General features: G+C 41.1%; 1 protein-coding gene across 2 annotated transcripts in view; it reads left to right on the top strand.

Moving 5' to 3' along the window:
- The window catches only part of LOC139108049 (MAX dimerization protein), a 40,606-nt gene that overhangs the window by 7,132 nt on the left and 11,882 nt on the right, over nucleotides 1-21,592 (top strand). For both annotated transcript variants that reach the window (XM_070666047.1, XM_070666048.1), the window contains 3 exons: nucleotides 13,039-13,153; nucleotides 16,723-17,032; nucleotides 21,289-21,425. In XM_070666047.1, coding sequence (XP_070522148.1) covers nucleotides 13,039-13,153; nucleotides 16,723-17,032; nucleotides 21,289-21,425 — 562 coding nt within the window. The remainder of the gene's footprint in view (nucleotides 1-13,038; nucleotides 13,154-16,722; nucleotides 17,033-21,288; nucleotides 21,426-21,592) is intronic.

Genomic DNA, 21,592 nt, shown 5'->3' with positions numbered 1-21,592 from the left:
TTTAAAATGAAAAAGGCAATTAATGTATTAGGCAGACGGGTACGTAGTACATATCGCGTGGGTAGAAAAACCAAAGGTGGAAGGCTAATTCCGGGCAATACTTTTAGGGGGGTAATGTCAAAGAACTGAAAATGTAGGAAAAATTATTTTTTGAAAATACGTATTTATTGCATTGTGTAACGCAAATACGGGATGTAACAAAGAGCGGATTTTTACATTGGCCGTTTCTGTGTCATGCCAGCCCTTGTGTGTAACTTTCTCTCCCCCTCTGATCCCTTTCTCCCCATCGCGAACACTATTCGCACATAGGCTGCTTGGGTAAAAAAAATCGATAGTCCGCCTGCGACCATCTCGCTTTCTCTCTTATTCTCTGAAGTCCCTTCTACCCTCTTTTTCTCTTTTCATGCACCGCTGACTGGCGAGTTGTAATCCCCCTTCCCTTCTATTTTTTTTTTTTTTCTGGAAATGTTTGTAACACACGAACGTTTGCCTAAAAGTTTTTGAAATTCTTTTACGAGTTGTGTGAATGGGAGTTAAAAAATGTATTACAATCTACGGTTACGATATCGCAAAATACATCAAGTATACAAGAAGTGTCTCTTTTCCCTTTGGTGCATTCTAATAAAATTAAAATATTTTTCCAATCAGTCGTTCGGTCAACTTTGATTCGAAGTAAAAAAAATATATCTATAATATTTAGTAAAACTATGATTTTCGATATATAAAAATATTTGAAAAAAATACCCAAGTCTCTCTAATATATATTTCCATTCAATGACTTTATTTTTAATTGCATAATAATTTAGAATTGTATTTTACATTCGAGTGCTTGTTTCGGCGATTCGGGAGTAAAGATTAAATTTTGCCAGCCGGGGGGTTAATGCCGCCCTGTATCAATGGCAGTTGGTGCAAACGGTGCGTAAGTATGCGGCGCGTGTAACAGGCATACTTACGCAGCATACAAAACGCGGAAGCCAATGGCATACTGTCCTAAATTTGGCGTGCGTCGCGCGGCGAAAATAAATCCATGGCGGCTCAAACCGCACTACGCATTAAAGGCGATTGAATTTATATTGCGATCGATGATCGATGATCTTTCCGTTGCGCCACAACGGCGATTCGTGATCCAATTTCTCGTGACATTCCTCCTGCCGATTCCTTCGACTTCCGTTTACGACAGTTCGGCCGGTCCGAACTGATAAGAGTATCATTCAAGACGTTATCAGAAAAAAATATTATTCCAATTGGTAATCTGGTTAATTAACTGTTAAACACGCAATTACAAGCACGCTTTCCTTTTTCAGCTAGATAAATACATTTATATAAGTTCGAACTTTGTCGGAAATTTTAGATAATGTTCGTTTGCCCGCGCTGTATTTATTGATAGTACAATTATTATCTCTTGCTTACCGTCGTGTACGATTAAAAATGGGCCGTTGACCGATTTACAATCGAAAATTGGAAAAATATAATAAACGATGTTATCATTTGATACTTGACGTTTAAATATTAATATGAATGATTTTTAATTCAATACAAATATGGAAAAGTTCCAATAATGTTAGGGAAAAGAGAACTTGAGTTGATGTACATAGAAATGTGTAGGAGTTTAAGTATCCACGCGAATATAAAATTAATTAACTTTGATATATACTCGGGGGGAGGGGGAGAGTTTTTTTATATCAATATTCTTTGTCAGCTTTATCGATCCGATTGAACAAAAGTGATAAGCAATCGCTCGGCTGTGTATTATTTACGCGAGTCATTATTTGAAATATATATCGGGGTTTTCCCGAACGAGCGGAGAGGACATCAGGTCAGCCGGAAAACGAAAGCTCGACAAATGGCTACGTCGGTGCCGAGTGAAAATGGCGTTGCTCGCGGCGCTTGAAAACGGATCCCTGGAACCCCCATTTGAAATGCATTGAATTTTTAAGTGCTACCCTTTGTGCCGCTACCGCCGCCGTGAGATAGCCAGCTTCCGGTTCGACTCTCCGCTAGTCTTCCTACTTTTCATAATTTTCACCGAATTCTACTCGACTGGTTACAGCTTAACCCTTTTACGACCTCGGTACAGATTATGAGAACGTGGCAAGAAAGGCCGTACATTTCTCTGTTTCTTAATGATCGATTAGATATAGTTATTAGCAAATTATGTAAAAAAAAAAAAAAAAAAAAAAAACTTAGAGATACGAAGTACTTGAAGAAATTATGTTATTTTATTATATATATTATTTTTTTTACGGCTAGGCGGAGGTGGAGGAAAAGAGTAATAAGAGGACGTTATAAATAAAGTTCGATGCACAAATAGGCGGGTCGATTGTTTAAAGAAATTCTATCGTATCGGATATACTGGTAAAGTTATTGCAGGGCAAAGGTTCATGCCGATAAACGCCCGTGTTATTTACGTGCGGTATCGTTGCGCTTAAAATGTTAAAAAATTTAATATAGTTAACGTGTGCAGGAGAGCTTATTGATTATTTAGACCCGAAACCGTCGAGCCGTGATTAGTCGACTTCCCACTTTTTGGAGTGGAAATTTTATTTAGAGATCGCGCGCGCTCTTGACAAGCGATACGATATAAAATAGCCGGTGGGTTCGAGGCAGAATAATTTAATCAAAATTGATACGCGCGCAGACGCGGGATATATCCTTCGCGAGATGCACGGAGCAGGATGCGGGTTGACTTCGGGGTCAAGGACGACTCGGCGGAGCGTGCACCCTGTACACCTCCTTTCATTCTCTAACGTTGGGGAGACCGAGAGATACCCGACGTTGTTTAGAGCATCGACCGACCTTGGTTACTGCGTTATATGCATACATATGTATACATATCGAAACGTTGCATATGGAACAAATTTGGGTTTTAATTTTGTTCACGCGAAATAAACATCTTCCAACATTGCATGTAAATCGCGTTAAAGCGATGCGACCCTCTCGCGAAATAAATTTCAATTTTTAGTTATAGCTTTTGCGACTATAAATTGCAGGAAAATTCGCAGAAAATTGCTTCGGCAGGACTCCACCGATTTAAAGTTGGCGGTCCATTCTAAAAGAATTATTCAAACTTGGCGTTTCGAGAAAGTCGACGAGTTGACGTAGGGAAATGAGTAATTCACGAGTTTACACAGCTTTTCCGGATTACGAAACCCTGGAAACACGTTCCCGGTGTTTTGAATTTCTTTTCATCATCCAGAATTTTATTCCCGATTATTTTCGTACGCATACGTTGCTTTGTGAATTCAATACGCAGAACTTGCTGAATTTATAAATTAGATAAATTGAGAATTAGTTTGCTCGACTAATATGAACTCGTTACGTAAATTAATTTAGTGAAAAATCAATAAGTTATTCGTTTGACCGATACTACTGTGAAGGCAAGGAAAACTGAGAATGTAGAAATGTTTCACGTGCTATCCGCGTAAGAACGACCGCGAGCATTAGGGCCCACGAACCCTTCGCTTGTCTCGACGTCTCTCCGCAGTTCACCATTGCCACTTTGAAGCTCGTTCACCTTGAGCCCTGAACAGTGATTCTCAATCCTGCTTACTCATTCCTGTCCATATTACTTGTACACAATAACATTGTAGTTATTAATATTCGGCCAGGGCCAAATGGCGGGTGGACAATCGCGTAAATTAATATTTTGCCGAACTTCATTAGCGATATGACGTTAATCAGTATTCCTCATTTTTGCGCGTTAAAAGAAACTCGCACCAGAAACAATAAATATAATCTGCCGAGTACGGTTTATATTATAACATTTATTTTTTTCCAAATAGTTAAGATTTATCGAGGAAAGCTGTCCGTTTCCAATTCTTCTCGCTTTTCTCGTTAGGCTCAAATTCAAAGCCCGGTCATATTTGTTAGGATACATGAAGAGTAGACATTTTATTTCTGTTATATTTGAAGGAAATTAGGAATGTATCGTTGATTACGGTATCGAAAGATATCGATTCCTTTTCTCTTACGGAATTTTGCGAGAGCAACAGTTGAAATTACTTAAATTCGTTTTATTCGTTCTTGTATACCTTTGGCTGAATGTCAGGATCGTAATCAGACCGGCTGTAAGCAGATACGCGAGCCGAGAACTGTACGCGTTTTAATTATGCATTTTTTATTTCGCTCCAAGTACAAGCCTTCACCTTCCTGCTACTCGCAAAATATCGCTTTTCGTCATGACCGGGGAGTTCTCGCATCGCATTGAATTATCATCATACGCGTTCTCGCCTTACCGTCTCGCGCATCTTGTACACTTTCCCTTTGCGCGACTTTAAACTTGTAGGGAGGCATGTTGCACGAGCTTTCCAATATTTTGCATTTTTACAAATTCAACTGTAATCGATGCTTTCCGCGAAAAATAAAAACGTGCACTTTTTTGAAAAATAAAAATTATTATGCGACACTTGATATATTTTTATTGCTAACAGGCATCTGTTTGCATTTGAAACTTTTGAAACGTATTGTGTTTTTTTTTTTTTTATACGTATTTTACATACAACTCGCTCGTCTCCAAACATTCGTGCAGGTTTTGAATAGATACTTTGGCGAAGAATTAAAGACTTGCTTGTAGCGAACAAGCCTGATTTTTTTCAAGAGTAAGACAATTATCGCAGCAATATCACTACTCAGGTGCATACCTGTTGGACGTAATTCAAACGGGGTGAAAGAGGGATAGCGCGAGAGGGTGAGAGAGCTCCTGCGAAAACCGAGAGCACATTTCCACGCTGATTGGTTTCCCGTAATTTTCGAGAAACCGGAGTTACATTGACGGTTTGGACGGTGATTGGAGGTCGTTTCGTGGTTGAACATAGGAAAGGGGAGTGATGTGGAAAAGAGGATAAGAAAAAAGACAAAATGACGAGATAACGATATAAAATTAACTGTAAAAGAATTGTATGGAATGTCCTCCCTCTCTCTCCTCGGAAAACCCGTCTATATAAATTCTTGCATTTTTATACTAAATTTGGAATGCTTTTCTTCTTTAATATAACTTTGATAAGCAATATTTTAAAATATTTTCAATAAATGGATTTAATGAAAGCCAACAATTTTGAAATAATATGTAACGAAATGTAAAGGGAATTTAACAAACACGTAAAAAAATATTGATGATGAAAATCGTGCGGTTAATTTCACGTTAACTTTCATACATAAAAAACAAATTTGACGTTCGTTTACGAAAGCAATATTAAACGTGGTTTAATTGCTTCGTATGATAACCAATTAATTTTTTTGCTGCGGCTCTTTCGTTCGAAATTGATGCAAGAATCGTTGAAATTACAATTGCGCGGTATAATTTTTTTTTCTTTTACTTAATGTTAATTAAATATTAAAATTAAATTAAACCTTAAAATCGCCGACTTGACAGCCGACGTTGACTCTCGCTTGGCGTGAAGCAACAATTAACAGCTAATTTACGCGTCACACGCCAATTTTTAAGATAGGAATTTTCTGCTTTATCTTTCTGGACAGAAAACAAACTGTAACGCATAAACAATGTACTTTTATTATCTAAACCAGATCGACGGCAAACAGAAAATGACAAATAAGATATCGTTCCACCAGTCATCACGATGCTCTGGCGCAATTATCATATAATTCAATGCTTATCATCGATCGGACGCGGTAGATTCGATAAGCGAATCACGTCTCTGATTGTGATTTCAAGGTGGAGGTCGTTCGAAAGAGCCGTCCATGCAATTCCGGAATAGTTCCTCGTCCTGATTCCCCGCACGAGAGCCAATTCGATCGACCTCGCTTCCATTTCCATCCGGAAGTGAGGACACGATGAAGGGAAATCGAACATTCGTTCGTCGCGCACAGTGGCTACCTCGCGAGAACGTAATCCACGAATTTTTTTCGGTATATTTGAGCAACTTTAAATAAGGAAAAAAAAAGAAGAGGTCAATTTTTTTCAGTTTGTTATTCATTTCTTATCCAGTGGAAAAAAAGGAGATAACACGCGACGAAGAGATAATGAGTGACAAGAAAAAAAAAAAAAAAAAAAACAGTCCACAGTCTGCTCGGTAATTCTTCGTTTCGCGGTTTTGCTCTCGATCGAGTTATTTATTCGTCAAGAAACGCTGTACGGCGCGAAAAAAATTTTTTTTTTTTTTACCGTCGAAACACTTCGATACTTAAATAGCCATATTTCAAGCGAGACGGTCGGATCGCATAACTCGTCCCGTGAGCTTTTTATTGTAGACGAAATTACGCTCGAAAGGTGCGAGTCGAGTCAGCGAAAGCTTGCGCAATATCTGACCTATTGTGCTCGTTAGGGACATTTGGGATCAGCTATTGGATAAGACCCCTTTCCCCCTTTATCCTCCATCTTCTCCTTATCATCTCGTTTCCTTCTCACCGCAATGCGAATGATGCCGTCCTCGGGGATATACCCCTATCGCTGAAAGGGATTGGACCTTCAGGAAGGAAACCCAACTTCCACCGTGTTGAAGGACCTCTACCTAATTCTATGGGGCAGGAGTCTCAGGATTTAGAACGGAGGTGCACTTTGGGGATTCTTTCTTCCTTCCTCTCTCGGTGTCCTGTTCTTTTCCTTAACGATCAAGTCCTGCGAAGCCAGCAGGAACGTCAAGATCACGACTTGTCCGTCGGTTCGCCTTAGAAAGGGGTTCTTATGAAAGAAGTACGGGGGAAATTGGAAGGAAACACGTTGACAGGTCCGTTGATACTTAGGACGAAAAATCTCTTGTCAATAGCTTTCATAATTTTAAGCCTCCCCGAGTGATTTTAGCTATTTCACTGTCATTTCTGAAAACTTTAAAGCTGGGAAGTTTCTGAAAATTTAGACTACGTGTGAATTTTTTATGATTAAATGTACATTTAATATTTTTAATGTTCATATAAAATTGAAGATTGCAATTTATATTTCTTTGAAAAGGATCAACGTTCGCAGATTTTTTATTTTCTTTTCGTTCTTTCTTGTTCCGGTGCGGATTTTCGGCATTTGGGATGGCGATTGGTCTCTTCCTTTTTTTTTTTTATATATTTTTTCCGGCGGTTGTGTAGGTCGAGTCTAGCAAAGATCGCATTTAATAGATTGTGCCAACTGGTATCCGAGGCGGAGTGTCGGCCTCTATTGCTCCTTTTTTTTTTTTTTCTTTCCTTCCGTCTTTCCTTTTCGTGAGATCGTGCAGCACGTCGTAACCTTTCATGATGCTTTTTTTTTTCTTCCTTCCTTCCTTCCTTCCTTCTGTCCTCAGATTTTCACGACGTCCATCAAATTTTCATTCGGCATTTTCCGGTACTTGAACAGGCAAACTTGAAGATCGAACTCGATATTGCTCCAATAATTCTTCATTTAATTTGTAGCTCGATCGCATGCAAATAATTCATGTCTTTTTTTTTTTTTTTTTATCTCAATGCATTACTGAATAGAGTTTCGTTAATTTGAAATTCAAATATAAAGATATGCATGCGTCAGTGGATGTTAAATATATGAATCATAATTCCTGCAGGAATAAATAAATATCGGAATTTTTTTTTTACTTTTTTTTTTATAACACTTGCATCACAAGTAAAAAATTTCAACTATGAAAATGATATACTTTATTTGTACAAGAATCTATTCCAATATTATTATTTTTTTTTTTTTTTTAAATTAGAGAAGTAATAAAAATATTACTCTATTTTTTACTTTTTTTTTTTAACTGTTCGGTTTGGATGCCTAAAGTTAATGGTTAATCCAGGAGTCTAGGAAGCATTAATGGAGAAATTGGAAGGCGATATATGTATACAGCCTCGTTTCTATAATGACAGATAATGCTTGCAAAGTTCTAATCGTTTTAATCGCGGCGTGCAGCTCGTAATCGTAACTCGTGATGATCGTGCACTTTTGTCCCTCTTACCTGACCTGACCCAAGCCGGGAGAAAATTGTCCACAAGTATTATATGAACAGCCATTTGACATAGATCGTATTTTTCACTACATTTTTAATTACAACTTTATCATTGCGATCATTTTATTATTAATATTTCATAATACCTTGTGTTAAACTGACGCAAAAAGTTTCCTCTTTAAATAGGTTTTATATTTCTTTTTTAATAAATTCCGCTCTGAATGTTTCCCGTTTCAAGAGATTCTAAAAAGGGATTTTTGAAATGGAAATTCTTTTCTTTTCTCTGCAAAGCATGTTAAGCTCAAGAGCGACAATTTCGATTAATGAGAAATAAACTTAATGCCTATTTTTTTCTTCGCTTATGGACGAATCTAAGGCGACGGCGACCCGGGATTCCTTGTATTTTCTATCTCCACTTATTCCGTACCGTATTAAGAAGAGAAAGATCTCGGATCGAGGGTACAGGAGTACAAGAATGGTTACCTCGGTGGGGTGGGAGGGGTACGAGAAAAGCTTTACGCTCGAGTCATGTGTTGAATAAATCATGAAGGATCCCGGTGATAACCATGCGATTTTATCATCGGCGAGAAACCGTGTGACTGCGCAACGAATGCGAATAAAGCGGATGAGCGTTTGTTTGTTTCAAAATTCGGACACTTCTTGCCTGCGCGCGTTATTCCCCTTTTGCATTTTGTAGTCGGCCAAGTTAATTCTTGCTTTTCAAAGGTCTTACATTGATCTTCTTAACTGCGCGCTCGCTCGATCTTCTTAACTGTCATCCTTGACGTTTGAAACGAAAGAAACGTATTATGAAGATCAAAGGGTTGGACTGTATTTGAGATACAATATCGTTGGAAGTTTTCCGGCTCGCTATTCCTTCGATGGGTCCTAAACGAGACTTTAAAGCGCGATGAAAGTTTTATTGAGATCGCACGAGGGCGAAGGGAGACGAGAGAACGTCCTGCGGGACTCGAAATTTTACGATCAACCAAGTTTCACCCCCCTCCCCGTTCATGTCGAAAAAGACGAAACGACTCGTCAGCCAATGCTTGGCTTTTTTCTCTATTCGAAGCGGAAGGCTTCAGAAAGAAACGTGAATACGTAATATATAAGAAACTGAATTGAAAATCTTATAGGCGCCGGCGTAAAAAAAAAAAAAAATACCGTTAGCTTGAGCAAAATAATTCTGGCGGAAAATTAATTCTGAATAGAATCCTGAGCGACGTTACTTTTACATAGAGACGGGGAAGATAAAGTAATAAAAAAATGTAAAAAAAAAAAAATAAATAGAGAGGCAAACAGATAGGGAGAAGAAAGCGGAGAGAGATGGACCGAGACAGAAGACGAGAAATAGTGTTGCGCGCAATCACGTGCGGGTTCGAAAGGTTAAGATCAAGTTGCCGAGGAAGATGTGATCTGGAACCGCGGATGCAGCGAGGTTGGAGATGCACGAGCGGCAAGCGGTAAAAGAATCATGCTCTCCCATGCCGTCAACTTTTAAAAATAAGTAACGTTGGCGATCGGCCAGCACTTCTGTTTGAGTTACGCTAATTTTCTTTTTTTTTTTTTCTTTTCTTTTTTGTGTGGTCAATCTTTGATTTTTACTCGATAGACGTGATAAAATCAGAGTGTTTCGTGCAATCGTGCGCGAGTTTTCGATTTCGGATTTTTTTTCTTTTTTTTTTTTTTTCGCAAAAGCACGGGAAACGGATGAGACACGTTTCTCAATATCGAAAAGGAGAGACGCGTTTACCTCTAAATCCCTCGGATACCCGGATTTAGCTAGTCTCAGGACTTGCTTTCCGAATTGAGAGGGTCCTAATGAAGGCACGTGCGGACTCGCCTTTGTCGTTCGCTGAGGATTTCGACACAACTAGAAACAGCTTAATTAAGCGAAACCAGCGTCATACAGTTGTCCGCGTGCATCTACACGTGCCGGTGAATACCCACATGAGCGTGTACTTAGCTAGGCTGCTCGACGTAATTCATATATGAAACTTTCGCACGCCAAAGTTTCCTGCGCTAATATTTTTCCCATTTTTTGATCTAATCCTGGTATACATATATTATGAAATACTTTTGTAGCATACAGCAATATTGTAATCAGCGAAACATTGGGCTCTCGTAATTTTTGTTATATTTTTTTTACTCTTTGCAAATTGATTTTGAAGAAAGAGAAACGTTGCATGAAAGTCGAAACCTTTTAATTAACGCGGCCTTCGTGGTCTATTAATATCTCTGAAATTAGTATTATTTTTAGGTGGCCGAAATAAAACATTGAAAGTAAGTATATAAAAATAGCGCGAATCGAAAGGAAGTAATTCTATTAAAACCGTTAATACCTCACGTTTACTTTGGCGCGATTGAAATTATCATTTTCAACTCCGCGCGATTGACCGAAGGGTCCAAAGATGAAAGGTGGAAAAAGATTTTCCCGCGAAAAGGAGCTTGCGGAGATCCGAGCAAAGCTTAACTTTAAATGGAATCCCGTTTTGGGAAGCTGCATACAGTTTAATTAAGCCAGACCCATTTCGCTTGTGTCTACAAACGGTATTTTGCAGTAATGCCTCTGCTCTCCTCTCTCTTTCTCTTTCTCTTCTCGTTCTCTATCCGACCCTTTATGGAGCGAACGTCAGTTGAAGGAAGTCCAAGTTCGCCTAAGTCTCGACTCTCGAGTGTCCGTCCTAATGAATTGCTAAACTATCTCGTAATCCCACTCCTCAAACGAAAGCTCGATTTTCTTGAATGACTGTCCCTTCCCTCGAACTTAATGCCCGATTAATTAAGGATGCTAATTTTAATAAAATAACGAGAAAAACTTGGAGAAAATCCCGTTGATTAATAGTCATTTAATAAGAGATTGATCGGAATTAATTAATTGATATTACACCTATCGGAAATTGGAGTTAAGAAAATTCGCCTTTAATTTGTTCCCGGCGTAATGGGTAATGAATAATGGAATAGACATTGATTGCTTTTTTGTAATTCGCTTATGTGGCGGCTTTGTTTCGCCGCGAGGGTTAAGTTACTATTTTTAATTTCAAGTTTAATATCAATTGCTCGCGCGCAAGCAATAAATATTAAGAGAACTAGATTAGGGAATTAAAAGGTAATTGCGCGACAAATGAAAGGCAAATTCATTTCCGATGATGAAAATGCTAGGCAACAGTGATTAGTGACTTGCGCTAAGTTTTTGTTATTATTATTTTTTTTTTTTTTTTAAATAAAAACTTGACTCGCGAGTCAGTGTCGCAATAAGTGGGCGTCGCGTAGACGCGGACAATGTAATTTAAATCAACGCGGCAACGTAATTATAGAGAAGGTCTAGAATTAATAATTAATTGTGTAATAGAGCAAGGTGGAGATAAACATAGAGTGGAAAGGAGAAAAAGAGAAATAAAAACGAGGATAAGAATAAAGAGAGGTGGAGGATGAAAGACGAATATGCAACAAGGGGGGTGGTGATGCGCCAGCGTAGTGGGATTGACTGTTAGACGGAGAAAAGAAGGAGGGCGAGGGGGACAGATATCGGGGCGGGAGAAGTAAAGTTACGAGGCTGTTTACAGGCGGCTGTTAAAGCGATCTAACTCATGGTCGGCCATTGCTCCCGCCAGGCTTGACTACGCAACGCGGCGTTGTTCGCGCTTTTATACAAGTCACCTCAAATGCAGACGGCTTTATTTCGCGGCCTACATCTTCTCCGAACTTGCCCAAGTCTCTTCGAAATCTTCCAACTTATTAAAATCTTTCGAAATCGTTGAATGGAGAAAACGGGGTCGAGGGGCGGGTTAGCTCGCGCTTTCCGCTTGGCGAATTATCGACTAATATTCGACTGTTACCGCTCGTTGCGTCCGAAGGCATTTTCCCTTTGTAAAGCAACTCCCCGGGCGTACCCCCCCGGATCCGCGGAGGTTTGCCCGTAACCGCGTCTTTGCTCAACTACCCCACGACTCCGACGCGCGGGAATTCCGCGCCAAGTATTTATTCATCAGGGGTAACCCTCCCACTGGTAAAGGAATTTCATAATGCCGCTGTCACACGCTGCCATTGATTGAAAGATCGCTGCTCTACTCCACCGCTCGGTTGCCCTTTCTCTGTCGCAGCAAAAACCCCGCTGTCGATCGGGAATGGCAAGAATCGTGCACCGCTCTCGGAGAATGTTCCGAAAGAAACTTCCTCGCGGTATTTTAATTTCCTCGGGGGGGTTTTTTTTTTTTCTTTTTTTGCTCCGTCAATAAGGGTGCAAGATAAAACGAATAAACCGTTGCTCTAACTTTAAGTTTTATTTTTAGTCTTTACTTTAGTCGCGCGAGTACGTAATGTTTTTGACTTAAAATCGCCGACTGACGATTGGCCTTAATTTTCACGGAAGGAAAATTTCGTTCTGAGGAAGATAGCGAGAGCACAAGCGGCATCAGCGACATACCCTGCATACGTGTCGAGTGCATGCCTAGACGGAGATATAGACGTAAGGGCATGTGGACAGAAACGCGTCTATTTACGGCTGAAACACGTCCACTCTGCGGCACATAATACCGTTTGATGACGTCATTAAGCGAGAGCGGGCTTATTGTTTCTCGTAAAATGTACGTGCAAACGCGTCATCCCGTTTCTGGATGGATTTAGTTAAGCTTGCCTCACACGTGTGAGAAAAAACCCTCTCCGACGAAATAATTGACGGCAGAAAGGAAAGATCCAAGTTCTAACGATCCGTTTTCGACGAGCGATGCGTTTCTCCCATCGTCCCATTTTTAAAATTCCAATTTATCTGCCGTTTCTTTTTATTTTTAACCCTTTGCTTTCTTATGAAATCACCCTAATTCGAAATTTCCGCGGTCTCGTTCTTCCACCATTGTCGTCGCGCTCTCCATTCTCCAGGATGGCAACTATAAAGCGATCGTAAACTTATAATTAAATGCCGCTAATGGAACGTATTCGATGCATGTGGCACGCACGCATTCTCGCGAGATGCGTGCCTATGCGTATGAAAATTTATATCTTTCACGATAATTAAAACACCTTTCTAAGATAAGAATCTTTCGTCTTTAATAAACGGTTGAGAATCGAGTTCGATCTTGGCGCTATTATCCCTGATTAAAATTAATTTAATTAAAACGTGAGAAAGAAAAAGAGGTGCTACGGTTAATTATAATAGCGTTTGTTTATCTGCTTGCAGGAGAGCCCATCTTAGAACTTGCCTCGAGAAGCTGAAGCTGCTAGTACCGCTCGGGCCTGAAACCTCGAGACACACCACATTGGGCCTTTTGACCAAGGCTAAGCGTTTTATCAAGGTGGGTGGATTAGTCAAAGTGATAAGAAAGTCGAAACGCATTAAGCCCGTATTGCACTTGGGGCTAGGATTGAAATTAGATTGGAATTTGACGAATCAAACCAGAGTTTGCTGAACCAGATATTGGTTTTCTGATTGATTAAATTCCAACTCAATTTCAGTCTTAATCTTTAGTCTAAATAGGCCTAAGGGACGAAAGAGAGTCTTAAAAAAGAAAGAAAAAAAAAAAAAAAATGAGGTGACTTATTTTTGCCCTTTTATTCGAGAGCCGGGGATTATCTTGTTCTTAGATTTGGAATGCGTCGCACAAAAATGCCATCCGTGGCAAGACGTTATTACGTCGAAGAACCAGAGAGAGAGAGAGAGAGAGAGAGAGAGAGAGTAGGAGAACTCGGGATTTGAGATATAAGAAGGAAGCGCGCATTAGAGGCATTGTTTCCCGGTTGGAAATAGGTTCTGAAGGGACAAATGGGCGGAGGAAGGGCCACGCGGGGTGGAGAAAGGCAGAGCAAGGTGTTGCAGCAAACAGAGTGGCGATGCACAATAGATGCGTAGTTAGTAAATTACAGACTGCCAGGGACAATGGCGTGCGTACCGAGCAAACGGGCGCGCGTGTGTGCGTGTCAGAGCTTTCCACGCGGTTCTACAGGGTGACGCGGTCAGACTCGCGGCAATTCGAACAGGTGACGGAGGCGCGTGTTCTTTGTTTCCGACGGCAAATTGTCCTCGTAAAAAGCACTTAAAATATCCATTCCCATCCGCGCGCACATTACGTCCCGGATATGTACTTTCTGTAAGGTGTACTTAAACAGAGAGTACGACTTTCCTGCTATTTACCTGATTTATTTTGCCGGCTTTTTTAAGACGCGGCTTTCCCTATAATTTTTTTTTTCCCCCTTCTTGCGCCAAGTAAATATTCGCGACGTGAAAGTTTTATGGACGCAAGCTTTTTTTTTTTCCTGTTTTCCAAGCTCTTTGAAGAACGCTCAAAAAGAATTTTGACGTGAACACGGAGGCGAGATTGTAATTATTAAATCAAAGAGATCATCGTAATTGTAATTATCAAGTCGGGGAGAATGTCGTAAATTCAATGGGAATAAACGTGACCGAGGAGAAAGGAATATCTAAAAATTATTCAGAGGTATTGAAAAATAATAAATGTCGTTTTATGGTATACGTAAAAAAAAAAAAAAAAAAAAAAAAAAGTTTACGTAAAGTTTTTACCGGTGTTATTTCCTCGGCATCTGACGGAAGGCGAACGTTTGTATTCGGGGGCACCCTGTAGACGGTAAGCAGCAGTGCGTATCCACCGTTCATTCGTGTATGCATAGTCCGCGTGGGAGACTCAACGTGTACATCAATCTGACCTGCGGGCACCTGTGTATATTACGTGCTTGTGTTAGGTAGAAGAAAAATGTTCGTCCATTCGCCATTCGCGGAGGAAAGCTGCTACGCGTAGTTTAAGAGGGTATCTGTAAGCGTAATAAAGATCGCAGGATCGAGAAATAATGAGGCATCGCCGTAAAAAATAAAAAAGAAGAAAAAAAAGGCGATTTTAACGCCGTACGTAACGCCTAATTGTCCCATTACGTTTCAAAAGTAATTTCGCAAAATAGTTTTCTTATTTTCTTTAATATTCTATGCGCGCATCCTTCTGATTGACTCGGCAATGACGAGGTTGATTAATTACGGCGGAGTCAAGAAATTTCGTCGTGGTAAAACGAAAGGCAAGTTGGAAGATAAAGAAGCAAAAGGAACGGGCTGAAAAGAGGATAGATGGAAGTTAAGAAGGCGGCGGTAAAAGGAACTGGGAGACGCGAAAGTGTCGTTTCTATAGCGGTGGTTTACACCCTCGCAAGAAAGTAAGACTCGGGGAAAAGGGATGGGACAGAGGTGGAGGGTTGAAGCGATTCGTAGTTGGCGGCGTGTAAGTCTTCATTTGTCCGCCTTTGAACTTCTTCTTTTCTGTTTCGCTTGGCTCTCGTGATTCTTTTCACATTTCGGTAGACGTTTCCGCCGCTAATTATTCTTTCCTTTCTCGCCCTATTCTTTTCTGCATTTGGCCACATATGTACGATGATAGAGGGATATAAATGATAGACTAGAAAGTCATGAAATCATTTTATTTTTTAATTATACGCTTGATATGTTAATTTTTTTTTTTTTTTTTTTTATACATATATACAAATATTTAATATAAGTATTTTTAATTTTTATGAAACGCGTAAAATATTTTCAAATAATTAAAATTGTTTTTTATTTTATTTTTGTTGCAATATATTTTTATATATATAAGTTTTATATGTGTAGATGAGCTCGATTGCATTGAACAATTTTATAGTAAAATTAAATATGTTTTTCATTAAAATTAACGGCGAAATACCAAACATCGCGGCATTTCCGACGTCGTTTATATTACAAACAATATCGATCGGTACAGGGTAAATGGGTAAAAGTTAACCAAGTCTCACTTGGTAAGGCCGGTCGATTGGCTTTTACGACGGGGTACGCTCCGGTTGACGCTTTTCTTAGCCCCGTTTTATCTCCGTTGTAAATTCATATCGAGTAAAATGGAAAGCACGAAAGCAGGGTATTTTCTACGAGCGTGATGTCAGCCGCGCTGCCATAAACACGCACACGCCGACACATCGTCTGTCGTGTGAAGCCCCTAATCTGCGATCAGGTGATTTCGTCACCAAGATACTTTTACCGTGGGGCCATCCACCCTATATCTAAAGCGCCGTTGATCTTGAGCTATTTTATCGCCTCAAATGTTTCACTGTAGGAACATAATTAACAGTTGCGAAATTTGTCAAATTTATCTTAGAATTATCTGAATAAAATATAGTTATCTTCAAACTGGCACTATGAAATTCTCTTGAAATTTTTGAGATTCGACGCTTTAATTAAAAACAAAAAAAAAAATTGTGAAATTAAATGAAAGAATTTGCAGCGTTAAAATTGTTGATTTAAAATTTAGGAGATAATTTTACTTTTTTATTTTAAACTTGGGTAATATAAAATTTTCACAGCTGCGAAAACTACGCATATCAAACGCTACGTAGTAGAACACGCATTTAGTTGCATTCGATTATTTCCTGTTCGGTGATTTGCACCGGAATTGGTCGGCCTCTTCTTGGGAAGCGTTCGCTGTTGCGTTACGAAATAGCATGCCGTTCACAATACAAAGGAAACCGATTATCGGCCAACGTCGATTCTGTTGGCAGCTCTCAGAACAAAGTAAAACGGAGAGATATTTGATGATAAATAGTTAATTAAATCAAAACTTTTTATGCGCAACGAACAGTTTTACATTTTCCGACACATCAACATTGAAGAGAATCGATAAGCCCGGCCAATAAAATATAAAAAAATTGAATCGGAGCATACTATCGATCTAAGTATCTATTATTATACATATAATAAATATGTAGCATGTAACGAGGTGATATACATATTTATTAATTCAATTTATTTATATTAATATATAATTAATAGCTTTATATATTCATATTCAAAGTTCCACGCGAAACATAATTAATTAAGCGTGTGTCACGTTTTTGGTTGCAGAACCTGGAGGACCGTGAGCGTAAGCATGCTATACACAAGGAACAGCTGTCGCGCGAGCATAGGTTCCTGAGACGGCGGCTCGAGCAGCTGACGAACCAGACCGGCCTCCACGGCCTTCATGCGCTTCACGGCCTCCATGGGCTTAGCACAAGTGCGCCGACCAGCTCCGTCGCCGCTGCCGCCTCAGCGGCGATGCTGTCCAAGCGGCGCAGCATCTCCGAGTGCTCCTTGGGCACGGCATCCACCAGCTCGACCGGAAGCTCCAGCAACTCGGACAGGTCTGCAGGTAGCCCATCCATCTCGGAGTCTGGTAAGTTCTGTCATAAGATTATCATTTCGCGTCAAATTGAGGATCTTTCATTGGAGATAAACGTCTTTGCGTATCTTCGTGTCCTTTTTTTATTCTTTTTTTTCCCCCCTTTTACTGGGTTTTAGTTTGAAAAATATCTGTCTATCGTGAAATAGTATCTGTATTAGTTGTTTGAAATTCTGCGACTTTTAATTTCGAAAAATCAAACATAGCGTGTCGACAAAGGAATTGTCGTACAAAGCATTCGTACATTCTTTTGCGCATATTTGAGCGAGCGTTTCCTCAGTAATTTTAATCTTCTTTTGTCTCCAGTAATTTCGATTCGAACGGAGAAAAGCGATACGGCGTGTTTGAATTGTTTATACAATTTTTTTTTTTTTCTATGTTCGGGATCGCGTCGTGCGTCTAAATAAACTTTGAAAATTTAAATTCTGTCTATGTTGGAGGAGCAAACGTGACGATGTGCATCGCAAAAATGCATTTGCCGCCGCGTGAAATATTGCAGCTTGCGGGGGTGAATGAGTTTTCCAAAGGAGTTTCTGGAGTAAAATAAAAAAAAAAGGGGGGGGGGGAGGAAGGGAAAAAGAGATCGAGCTAGAGAAGGGCGAAGGAAATCGGAAAACGTCGGGGGTGCGAGAGCGCGGGGTTAGGACGTTGAAATTGATGATCCCGCGGGAATATCTCCAGCGAAGCACTTATCATAAGTCACGTGCGCTACGCCGACGATTTTTCGAAAGCCACCCCAAATTTGCCGCGCTTTCCGTGCCTTGAAATAACAAAATTTATTACATCTCTTTTCTTTTCACTTTCGCCGCTAATTATCTTAAATATAAAATACATTTTAAACACGCGAGAAATCATTGTAAATTTACGCGAGGATCCGGTTAAAGAATACGTTGTGTTTAAAGTCAATTAATTAATTGCTTTTCCATGTATCTCTCATATCGATGATAGTCTTGACGATGCCGTCGTGCATTTAAACGTGCACGCCACTATGATTGTGAAGTAATCATGTCTCCATTACGAGATATGCTCACTCCGGTGAGTCCGGCTTTACATTTATGGACTCAAATAGAATGTGTGTTTTGCGTTGCAGCAATCTGGATAAGGCACTCTCTTCGACGTAAACGCTCACATAGACCCCCGCGTATACACATATACTCGCGGAATTATTTCAGGACGATTTCCTCAGGCACCTTAATGTCGTGAGATTGTTGCGCTTAGCTAAATTACCAAACGTGATAAGATCCCTCTTTAAGATTTGCCGTCCCAGCCATTAGTAACGGATCCTTGTGGTTTGCACGGTGAGCTGCAACTAAATATTACCCTCGCGTATCAGTCACTCGAGGATCGTTGGAAAAGTTAATAGTTATTGTTTCTTGAAATGTTGAATAAATTATTTATTAATTTCTTGTAATTTTTTAAAATGTAAATTAGAAAAATTTTAAGTACGCGAAAGGAACAACCGATTAGGGCGGAGAGAATCAATTTAAAAAATTGTAGGAAAAGAAATGATAAAAGGAAGAGAGGGGTGTGGGGGGAAATATGATCCGCGGAAGCGGGACTCAACATGAAACAGAAACGAGAAGTATTTCTAAACAAAGAACAAGTGGGAAAGGGGAGAAAGACTCTTTGACAAGTCAAACATGCCCTACGTGTTCCCGTAAGATAATCATTTCTAACATGGATGATGTACAGACTCTCTTCAGCTCTGAGTGATCCTTCAGACAAGCTCGACTGTGCTTTGTCCCATAATTTATCTCTCGAACGAAATATAAAACAAATATATATATCTGCGAAGTTTCAAGATTCCGGGAATAGAGAGAAAGAGAGAGAGAGAAGCGGAAGTGAATTAATAAAATTATTAAAATTACTTCGGGCGGCGCGTGTTCACGGAGTGGTCATCGATTGGTTCTCTCGGCAAAAACGGCACAGAAATAATTTCCTCGGGTATTTGAATCCCTACGAGTTTCCGTATGGCACGAAGCTGCACCGCGCGCAGCGATTGTATATCTTTCCCGCACGTCATGTGCCTGAAGAAATACTGACCGGCGAGTGACTGTATCGCCGGCGCGGCCGTTACGAACTTATCGCAACCGGGTCCGGGACGCGCGCGATCGAGACTTAATCGGGAACCGACGACACGTATAAATAGACCGAGATTATCCGTTCGCCGCGCGGTGCCGGAAGTTGGCGATTCAGGACTGAGAGAGATATTAGTTGACGGCAGTTTTACCTGTCCCCGCGTTCTATCTTTTGCCGCGGGAGCGTCATCTCAATGGATATAAACGCGATCGATCGAGACGCAGGCTCGAGTCCCGTTCGATTTGGAATTGATCCACGACGGTTTATTAATAACGGGGCACGGGCGCGAAACGCTTGGCGTTTTTGCGAAACTTGGTCCGGGGCGAGCTAAGAGTTAATTATCGCGCTCGTGACGGATATTACTGTTATCTGCCGTCAACTGCCACCGTCCCCGGTCCCCGGCCCTCTTCTTCTCCCATTTGTTCCTGATAAACGTGCGGACACGCAACGGGGCTGCACCGTGCCCGTTCGTTGTTACCGCGCGATAACGAGAAATGATTAATCAGGAGGATAACGTGACGCGTGACTTATTTTTACTCGCTTCACTCAGAATATTGAAATTCATCCCCGCGGCGGGGGAGGAGAAATGGCCGAGAGCATTGGATATCTCGCGTGTTTTTTACGTTCCGCGCGCCGCTGGGGGGGGGAGACGAGGTGGGTGACGAATTCGGTGATGCCAGGGGTGCGCCCCACGCCGGTTTTAATGAACTCTTTCGCCCGCCATTCGTGCCACCCTTGAAACCACGGTTTCAATCAGTGCCTCTCAAATCAGGTTCCACTTTCCACTCTCGGCGATATTCATCGGTATTCGCCACCGATCGAACCAACGATTCTTCCTAATATTCGTCCGACGTGTCGCAATTTTTGTATCTACGTTTGATCCTAATCTCGGGATGAGGACGCGACACGTTCCGCTTCGTGTGCGTTAGAAAAAAAATTAATTCGACGAATTAACACTCGAGTCGCGGCCTTCCTCGTTCGTTGCTCCGAATGCGGGCTGCGTACTCCCTGCGTCTGTGTTTTGAGCGCCACTGTCACCTGGACAGGTTAGCGATGTCGAGGACGCAAAGGTAGAGGGGTGATAAAGGGAGAAGCGGGTGGCGACGAGGGCAGATCTGGTTCGCTTAGTGTGACGAGAATAGAGGCATGTTATTGATTATGGAAAAATACCCCCGGCTCTGAGCGCCGCGGGTGGCGAGGGGGAGGTAGGAGCTAGCAAGTGTGGTCGACACCCCCGCGTCTTCTTCGAGCCGTGCCTTCCAGCGGGTGTCATGGCTACTGTACACCCCTGCAGTATCTCTGTCTATCTTTCTTTTCTCTCTTCTCTCTTCTCTCGTGTCTTCCTTCGCCCCTTGTTACCCATCGTCTGACGGTATGACATCATAATAACGGTATGTCCTTGCCGGCTTACTCGTCTCTCGCGGGTATTGGCCAGACCCGGCGGTGGGTTAATGCGTCGGTGCGTCTCCTTACGTCGCGAAAAGGGTTGCTGTCGATGCAGAAAAAGCGGTACTGTTTAAAATCTTTTATACGGAATCGCTTGTATAATCTCGCGGGCTGCCGCTGAAGATTATCGTGTCTACGGCCAGGAAATCAATAAGTTCTACTCGGAATGCCCGAGAACTTAGGCGGACTCGATCAGATCAATCGCATTTTCTTTGACCCTGGGATTCCTAACGCGTTTCATCGGCGTTAAATTTCTAGAGAGGTGACTGCGGAAGTCTTGGTCGGAGAACGACTTTGGCAGATTTATCAAGAGAGCAAGTACGAGCGGAAACGCTCAGAATTTAGCCGGAAAAGGCGGAGGGAGAGGGTGAACGGGATTTCTATCGTGGAGGACGATCTTCTCGTTGTCATTAATTAATCTCGCGTGATAAATGTTAAGCTGGTTGCCATCTTCTTGGGAGGGTGCTAGACGCGCAACCCAGCTGCGCTCCGTAATAGCGGTGAATGCCGATGTATAAATTTATACTAACTTTTCGTGCCAGGATCGCGCAGCAATCGATACAAGGAAAAGAATCTCTTTTGAAACGAAAATTACCTCTCAATTCTCATAGTACGGATGACTTTTTCACTTTTATTCGTTGCGCCCGATTGCGTAAAGCATCACGTTATCTTCGACCTTCCCTTCAGATTAAAACAATGCGGAATTCCGCGCCTTTCTGTTGCAGATGAAGTGGACGTTATTGGTTACACGAGCAATCAATCGGACACCGATGATCATAGTAGCGTACAGAGTAGTAGCGACAGCGGTGTCGCGATGTCCACCTCTAGACTGACACTTTCCGAGATGATGGACAATCTTTAAGTACGTATACAAATCGATAAACATTATTCGACGATCTCGGGCGATTGCATCGTTTCGCATTGGTGCACATTCTCGCGGTCTCGATATGAAATAATGCGGGCTCGCTGTTTCAAAATAAAAGCAAAGAATTCTATCTTAAAGGAGCCCAAAGAAATTTATTTAACATT

Source organism: Cardiocondyla obscurior, linkage group LG14, assembly GCF_019399895.1.
Source record: "Cardiocondyla obscurior isolate alpha-2009 linkage group LG14, Cobs3.1, whole genome shotgun sequence".
Classification (NCBI taxonomy): domain Eukaryota; kingdom Metazoa; phylum Arthropoda; class Insecta; order Hymenoptera; family Formicidae; genus Cardiocondyla; species Cardiocondyla obscurior.
This window is presented reverse-complemented; position numbering and strand designations above follow the sequence as displayed.